This window comes from Buteo buteo, chromosome 9, assembly GCF_964188355.1.
Source record: "Buteo buteo chromosome 9, bButBut1.hap1.1, whole genome shotgun sequence".
Classification (NCBI taxonomy): Eukaryota; Metazoa; Chordata; class Aves; order Accipitriformes; family Accipitridae; genus Buteo; species Buteo buteo.
Genome location: NC_134179.1, coordinates 31,591,016 through 31,600,175, shown reverse-complemented (window position 1 = coordinate 31,600,175; position 9,160 = coordinate 31,591,016). Strand labels below are relative to the sequence as shown.

General features: G+C 38.8%; 1 protein-coding gene across 1 annotated transcript in view; it reads right to left on the bottom strand.

The window, feature by feature from the left end:
* Positions 1–4,769: 4,769 nt before the first annotated feature.
* The window catches only part of RGS17 (regulator of G protein signaling 17), a 72,603-nt gene continuing 68,212 nt past the window's right edge, over positions 4,770–9,160 (bottom strand). Inside the window, exons 4-5 of the mRNA XM_075036811.1 lie at positions 8,418–8,652; positions 4,770–4,958 (exon numbers count right to left, since the gene is read on the bottom strand). Of these exons, the coding sequence (XP_074892912.1) occupies positions 4,770–4,958; positions 8,418–8,652 (424 nt within the window). The remainder of the gene's footprint in view (positions 4,959–8,417; positions 8,653–9,160) is intronic.

Here is a 9,160-nt window from a genome sequence, read left to right as displayed (position 1 = left end):
ATTGTCACCGAGTGAGTTCATGGATGAAGGAAGGGGCAAAATCTGTGTTTTGGTATAACATTAAAGTAATATGCAGACAATGTTTATGTCATTTTTTTTCCAGCTGATTTTGGCACCATTATTGCTTTGTTCTTTCATCCCAAAAACGTCACTTCTACTGCTGGCAGAAGTATTCAGGACCTGTGAGAATGGGGCTGATGTTCTGTCACTGCAAACATACTCGGGGTATTGGTGAACACAACTGGACCTTTTTCACTGCAGCCATGTCCCGGGATGTGCTACAGTGCTACTCATGGGTCTCTCCAAAAACAGCATTACAGGCTGAGAAAAACCCTATTTTGAAGTTGGTAGTTGGACCTAGTTCAAATCAACTCGGAGCAGACATTGCAGCTGTCTGTCTACATGCAACCTTAATTTTTTGCTTTGTTAAATTTGATAAGGACTCAGGCTATCATTGGCTGGGTTAACACTGCCAGGAGCAGGCTCACAGACATTGTAGAGGTGTGAACTTTACTCCTTGTGGTGTAGAGAGCCCCTGAAGTTAAGAGACTTTCTTGTATCACCTTTGATTGCTTTTGAATTGGCGTTCTGGAATACTTATGCTAAATGGCTTTTGCAAGCACTTACTGCATACAGAAGCTGCTGGTTCCTGAGCGGGCTCACGGCGTGGTCAGTCCAGCAAGCTGCTCCCAGCAAAAGAGCCCCCCGCCTGTTCTAGATACCGGATCCACAGGCAGTTGCTCCTTGCGATAGAGTTTACTGCCTATGGGAGCAAGTTTGGCATCAGGTGAGAGCTTAAAACCTGGCTCTTTAAGGTAGAATGTAGGTCTCCTCTATTTGCTTGGTTTAGACTACAGCCTAGCAGACACTTGAGCATGGTTTTAATTTAAAACAGAGCTATTACTAGCTTAAGTCTGGTTTGTGTCCACTCGGTTGCCCTGCGAATGGATTATGTGGACTCCACAGGTGCCCAAGCAAGTTGTGGACGGGCTGTGGACCTGGAAGCGCTGTGGCCACATTTCCACAGTACCGTGCTGCCTGGACCCAGCTGGTTAACATGCAGCCCAGCCACCTGTGTCACTGACCTGTCTTTTCTCCATCGTACCTTTAGTCTCCTTCATACCATTGTGCCTTCAGTCTAATTTAAATACTCTTGATACTGTCTGCGGGTTTTGTTTTATCCTGGGTATCCCAAACTACTTTCAGCTCAGTTATGTGAAAGTTGACTGTAAACAGCTAAGTTGAACACATGCATAATACAATATATATCCAGTTTCTTTGAAACCTAAAGGTCAGGAGTGTACACAAGTGCTCTGCTTATTTGTGGCTATTTGGCATTAGGCTCTATTTGACAGAAAAGATTAAACACTGGGCAGAAGTGACAAAAACATAACTCGCTTTCTGTAGTGCACTTGCTATATACATTCTCATGAAAAACTGAAATACAAGTTAAATACATACTTATTTTATTCCACGCTATAGAATAAGTGTATTTAGGCAGTTTTTCAAAGTGTATTGTACACTGCATGCACAATAAATCAGTTTAATAGCTTGACTGTTTTACAATTTGTGTTCAAAAAACTGTATGATAGGCAATGAGATCATGTTATGGCATGACTTGTTGTCCACTTGGACCAAATCCATTTTTTCATAAAAAAATTTGGGAAACCCAAACTGATAGATGAAATGTATATTAAACATTTTAATATGAGCATTTGCTCCAAGAAAGAAACTTCACGTTATGTTCAATTTTTAAATCCCTCCAAATAGAGGATTTAAGACAAGAAATTTTGAACGTGATTTCATTGCAGTATTACACTGAAGACTGATGTAATATTTTTCAAAATGATGTAACAGTTTCCAAATAACAGATTTTGGAATCTTATGCTAGAAATCAAGATAATATTTTAGGGCCTGCACATTTAGCTTTAAAACTGTCCTTGAAAGGATGACTTGTCTATGTTGACAAGAACTTCTACCTGTGTGATATATCTTATAAAGATAGCTTATGACTAGCAGGTCACCATCAAATAGTAACACTAAGAATATTCAAGTCTACATTTGTAAAGACTTATGCATGCAGTTTTGTCTCTTACACATTGTTTAGATGTGTGGACTAAATGTATTGTGCCTCAAACACCAACAAACTTGAAATTACACTATGTAAATATATACATATATGATGCTGTATATGTTTAGTACCACAGTAAATATAACTGTAATCAAATGATACTAGACATATGTAGGACCATAGTTAAATTCCAATTAAGAAAAAAAGCCAGAAAAAAATCATTTTTTCTAACAGTATTTCACAGTAGAAGGAGGCAGTCCTTTCTCACTGAATTTTCCCCCCTCAGGATTTGTAAACATCATAGCTATTATTCTATCAGTATAATAATTGAATATTTTATTCATAATGGTAAGTAGCTAACCAACATGAATAAAGTTGTCATAACACAATAACACTTTCAGACAAAACAGGTATTTATTAAAAGAAACATTTATAAATATTTTGTCTTGCATTTTAAACTACATTTTCATAAATAACAATATTTAAAAGTGCTGAATATGGTAGGATAGTCAGCAACGCCACTGTAAACAGATTTGTTTTCCACTTTGCAGATTTTTTTTTTAGATCCCATTTTGTCAAACACTACAACAGTTAAAATATTTGCATAGGGAATAGAGAATAGCCCTTTTAATCATCTCCTGAATTCTATATAAATTACAAAACCAAATGAGTTTAAGAAACAGTTCGTTAAATTGTTCGTATATATATATATCCAAAAAAAGCACACAGGTTTCAAGTAAAAAGAATGATTAAAAAATTCCCCAGACTTGCTATTTGAAGCATGTTCAATAAATTAAAAAAAATGAGAGGTAGTAAAACAAAGGAAAAATATAAGCCCCAGAAGATAAACTAAGACCTGCATCCTACCAGTTACTGTATAGCAGCAGACCTGCCTCGGCAGCCGCGGCTGCAGCGAGAGCCGGCACCAGAGGCTGCCTGAAGGGAGGAACTGGGTGGTTGGAGCCAAGTGTGTTAGGGCTAGATTCCGCTCAAGGACACCACTGCCAGACCTTCCAGTCCCTCCAAAAGCAACGGGCTTATGCCACGTTTAGTCCTATGCAAGTGAGAAGAACCTTGCCTCTTAAGTCTTAGTACGAGACCAGAGTTGTCAGTATTAAATATATATATATACACATACACACGCATATATATATATATTTAACAAGTATTCAAAGCCATTTCTTGGTATATCTTTAGCAGTTTGTGAGGGATGCTAACACTCATTTTACTTGTATATGGTAGGTATAAAGATGTGGGGTTTTTAAGTTCCAAGTCACTGTCTCTTTAAACATCAAAATGCATCCTAAAATTGGACATTTTTTGATAAAAAGGCCAAGCAAACACCTATTAAAAACACCATGGCAGCCAAGTGATGGGTGTACTGTGCTGCCTTAGCTCTGATTAAGGGCTCAGTACAGGATTCTTTACCCAGGAAAGACACCCGTTGCATTTCTGTAGGCATTTTGCTTGGGTAAGGACTGTAGGTTTAGGAGCCCTTTAAGTTTGGTTTACTATTACTCTCTAAACCCCTTGTTTTCAAGGAGTTACTCAAAATCAATGAGGCTAGAAGCTAAGATAAGTCTTCTTTAACCCGCCACCTTGTAAAACATTACTTTGCTTAAAAACATTTTTTACTGGATTTAGCTTTCAAAAAAAAAAATCTTACAGGACAGATGCAATTCATCAAAATGTTCTAAAATGCTCTAAAATGCTACATGTAGGCAATCTTTTATTAAATTTCTTTATTAAAAAAACTAAATTATCAAGCTTTTTGTTTTTTTGTTTTTGTTTTTGTTTTTTTTTGCTGAAGTACATAACATTATACAACAGTGTTAGAACTGGATAGCCAGTCTTTAATAAATCAATTACAGTATCTGACATCTGAAATGTACATTGAAAATCTTTGTTCTTTTAACAATTAAACAATATCAGCGCATAGATTGTGTCACCCAGATATGGATCCATTTAAGTGGTTTGTGCTTTTTTTTCCTTTTTTTTTTTTTTTTCTTTTTTGACATTGCAAACTCTGTAATGAAAATGCCACAGTTTTGGCAGTGAACAACCAGAGGAATCCTCCGCTTGATTTATTTTAAATAAACAGTGATAAATAGCTCTTTTTTTCCTGTACAGAAATATTGGCTTCAAAAAGTCAGTGTATTGTACTCAGTAGAGGATGTTGAGTAATGCTACACCTTAAAAATTGGCTTTTTCACTTAGTGATGTTAAAAAATGCAAGCCTCTTTCTGGTTTGCTGCAATTGTTTTTATGTACCATAAGACTGTATTGCACAAAAAAAGTTCTTAAGTACAGATATAATTTATGTTATTGGATTAAATATTGCAACAACTAAGTGGTAAGTGAAGCAGTTTTACCTTGCACATGCAGTGTGAGGATACACAAGGAGACTGTTCATAAAACTACAAATACATCATTGCAATCTTGACTGCAGTAGGGTGAAAGGAGTGTGAAACAAATGTATTTTGGCAAATCCATTGTTCCCCTCCCATGCCATCTCGAGCAAGGAGGACCTTGGTAAAAATGTAGACAGAGACCATAATATGTATTTGTTTTCTTCACAGTAGCCTGAGTAGTGCTAAACTGTAGTTCTCCAGGAACCCAGCTCCAGATGTTATTAAACTACTTTTCTTCCATCCCACCCACCCCCAAGAAATCAAGTTATTTTGCTTGAAAATTAAAACTAAGTTTCAGAAGTAGAGCCTGTAATACTTTCAACAAGAGACTTATAAATCTGAGAGTTCAAAAACCTTGGAAAAGAGTCTCTGTGCATTAGGGTGTATATCTGGAGTTGGGCATCTTCATACATGTGAGGGCTGGGATCCAATAAGTTTCTGTTGATCACTTCTCTCACCCGGGAATCAAGACTAACCTGAAGAAGATGAGAACACACTAATTTTAAATAGTAATATTGGAAAGGCTGTTATATGTATCTTTATTTCCCAGGGCTCCATTGAACATGACAAGTTTATCAGTTTATTCAAGTAATGCTCTGTGCTTCTTTCAGAGCCACCAAATTACAGACCGATACAGTCAACTCTATTTCAGTTTTGACTTGGTCTCTGCATCCATCTTAAGATTCGTAAGATGAAATGCAGCTGTATAACAGAATAAATACAGTGCAACTAAATAAACCTCTGCAGTAACCCAGATTTCCCAAAATATGTTATTTTACATTAAAAAAAAAATTTACATATTTAAAATTAATTCTCTGAAATGAATGCTGAATGACTGTCATTCAGAGAGCTGAAATGTTTTTTTCCTGACCATTTGTGGTTAAATCTTTAGAAGCTTTCTATTCAGCATTCTCATCTGGCTGCCCTACAGATTTTTTTCCCATTTTTTTCAGGCACTACACTTGTTACTCACAAATTACCCAGAGTTTTTTATCATGTCTATTGTGTTAATCTCCCCATTAATATTAACTATTTCAGATTAGTCCTTTTTTCCAAGATTCTTCAACATCTAGTAATTTATACTTTCAGGATATCATATGCCCATATTGAAGTTGTTAGCAAGTTTCAATTTTAGCTTCTCACTTACTTTCCATTTGTAATGAACTCCTGTGCCTAGGCAGAAAAGGGCATATTATGCTTGGGATGAATGCACAGATGATTTTAGAATATCCTTTAGAAATTTGAAAGAATGTACAGCTTATCCACAAAATGCTCTAAAACCAGTAAAATTAATGCCTTCTGGGTTAAATGAAATGGCAGTAGCAGGAAAGCCCACTGGGGCCAGCAAGGGTTTACTCAGCTAAGGAGAAAAAGGCTAAAACACTGAGTAGAGAAATACCGAGCGTAGATCAGTTAAGCTACTATAATTTACACCAGGTTGCAATCTGACCCTACTACTCCGCAACCGTATCAATAGTCATATTGTCCGAAGAATTGAGTTCAACCCTGGAAAGCTCCACGTACCAAGACACCTTGATATGCAAAGGATGCTACCTACCTCAGAACACGTGTGGATGCGTGAGCTTGTGTATTGTTATATGTGGTGAAGCAAAATCTTTGGAATACAGGTGTACCGAGGAGCAAAACCACATTTTCATCTTATCTTCAGTACCAACTGTAGAATCTGGCATTGTCGGTTTGTTGGCATATGGGAGTACGTTACTGCCACAGCAGGCAAGCTCTTTCTGCTCCAGTATTTGCTGTGACTTGGTTATCGGTCACAAGGCACGGCCACGATGCAGCCTAACTGCGAGTAAACCCTCGCCTATCCACGCTAGCAAAACATACCCATCATTCAAGGGCGCTGTCTCTGCAGAACACCCACTGTGCTCCACGAGCGCTCCGTCCCAGCGCTCATCCTGCCGCAGCACCCCGGGGCGCTGGCGCTGGGCTCCCTCACCGGTGGGCAGCGGGGCTGCGCCAGCGGCCAGGACCAGCTGCCCCCCTTTCCCACCCTGGCGCTTCCCATCCCTTGGGCTGGTTCCAGCCAGCTGAGTTAAGGAATCGATCCGTCTGGAAGCGGCACTTCTTTTCTGGGCGGTTTTTCAACCGGGGCGTTTTCCCGGTAGAAGTCGTTGTCTAACTAAGGCAGCGGTGCGAGTGGACCGGGTAGCCCAGCAGGAACGAACAGACCGGTGGGGCCGCTTGGCCAGTGACTACCTGCTTTTAGACGCGACAGTGTGCAGGGGTGTAGTGCTCTGGTAGTTTTGAGAAGCAGGGATGCAGCCATGCGTCTTCAGAATTTATTTGAATAGGTTTCGATCCTAGACCATTGCATTTCTGTAGCGCAGAAACGACACGCTAAGATTTAAGCAGTTCTCCCCGACACACACGGACATGCACATATCTTAGCAAAAAAAGTTTGTGCAGTTAACTAATCGGTTCTTCATTATCAAATATAATAGCTGGGATAAAAAGCTCAAATTTGGCAGGATGGTGGGGTTTTGTGCCGTTGAATATGGTAAAAGCTAATTGCACTTATAGAATGAAAAAAAATTAATTATGGAACTACTAATTTACATCGTAGTTTTTCAGTGACTCACTAAAGCCAGATGGCAAAACTAGCTGGGATTATTAAAGGTATTTCCTTGCTAAACAGATGAATACAAAGTATCTGTTTGTAATACTAAGGCCTTCTGCCTCAATAACTTCATCACTGAACATGTGATGCTAAATACTTCAGCTCTTATACCAGAAGATCACACCTGGAATGGGATGCCTGCATGAACAAGAACTTTTCAGCTCCTGTGCCGATCTAAAGCATTGCAAGCAGTTCTTGTTTGCCTCAGAAGATTTCCAGTTGCAGGAGCAACTGGATCGATGACATCTGCACATGTCCAGTGCATCAAGTTGGTGAGTAGTTTTGTTAAACTCTAAGTCGAATAGCATTTAGTTAGTTTGAATTTTAACTGCTGGTTGACCTTAGCTTAAAAAGACAACTGAGCATTCAGCACATACTTATGTACTAGAGATATTATAAGAAAAACTCATTATTAGCTTGCTGTACTGGCAGTTATCTCACTCCAAAGCAAAAGTATACACTATGGCACAAGAGAAGATAATGGAGCTATAAATTGCAGTGGGCTTCATTCATATGAATGAAGTTGCAAATTATTACTGAATGCAGTGCAGAAGTAAATGTGGGAAGCAAGGTTCTCCACAGTGAGCATAAATTAGCATAACACCATTGAGTGGAAAGTCAGATGCAATGCACAGACAAGGCAAAGGAGCTAAAGGTACATGATGTGGCCTAAGAAAGGTTCTTCTATAGTGCTGATATATTTACATATCTCTCTATTCCAAAACATGGTGTGATAGGGGATACTTGTTTTTTAGTCCAGGTGAAGTTAATTTCATAATTTGACTCTTTCAGATTCAGGGTTGAAGGAAATCTTATATAATTTCCTAGATGTTCTCATACTTTTCATCAGAGAAAATACTTGGTCTCCATTCCTGGACTCTCACATAGGAATAACCAGTGCAAATTTGCATTTTCTCCCAGACAGCTGTTGCAGCAGATAAATCTATACTGATTCTGATTTAAATTCCTTAATTTGGGTGTCTTTTCTCCAGAAATTAATTTGCATTACTTACTTCCTCTCTCTGGCAGGCAGGTAGCATTACTAAAGCAGCATACCTATTTCTCAGCCTTCTCTTACTAGAGTTTCTTGAGTCTTATAGAGAGCTTTGAGTGTTCTGGGCAGTGATGCTAAATGGCCTGGCACCTGTGTCCCTTCCTTTTCTGATTTAATGTCCATACTAAGACTTTCATCTGACAAATCAGGCAGACCTTTAGAGCCCCATCTGGCAATCCAGGGTATAACATTTCTGCTCCAGAATAACAGAAAATGCAAACGTAATGTTTACAGCTTTACCTCTTTTGGTGATAGTATAGAAATGTAATCTTCATATATAAGTCTTGCTTTTTCTTCAATAACTTTCTTGTTCTGTTCCTTCTTTAGATCTTCACAGGCAAGCCAGAAAAGCAGGTTCTCCTCACTATACTCTGTTCGAAGAAACTCTCTGAAAAGGTTCCTCCCAGCTGGTGTTTTCATCATCTTGTCAAAATTCTGAGCCCAAGACAAAATTTCATCTGCAGTAGGATTTTGGCTGCAAAAGCAAAGTATCATTACAAATATGCGTCTATTTTTGTAACAGTGTTTTCATACATTCATCCAAAAATTCTCCTTTCAACTGCACTGTAGTCCAGAGTGAAAACTGGAAGCAACAAGGCTTCAGCAGTGACAGGGGAATTTTGTTCACTCTCCACTTGTGCATTCATTATCTCGATAGCCCACTAAACGTGTTTAACATTACGAGACATGCACTTGGCTTTCTACAAGTTTTCTACTAGAGTTGTTAGCCATCAGACTCAAAGACAAAATCCCACAACAGCATTGAATTCCTGCCTTTGCAGTTAAAGGGGATGTGATTTCAGGGAGCTGGCAATAGACTCTTTTCCATGAGGGGTTTAGATGACACCTGATGTCCCTGCCTGCTTCTGATGGTGTTTGGCCAATCACTGGCTGCCACACGATTTGGTTCAGGAAGGACAAGAAAAACAAAAGGCTCTTGGCAGCCAAAAGCATACTAATGAGGCCCAACAAAATAGTAATTC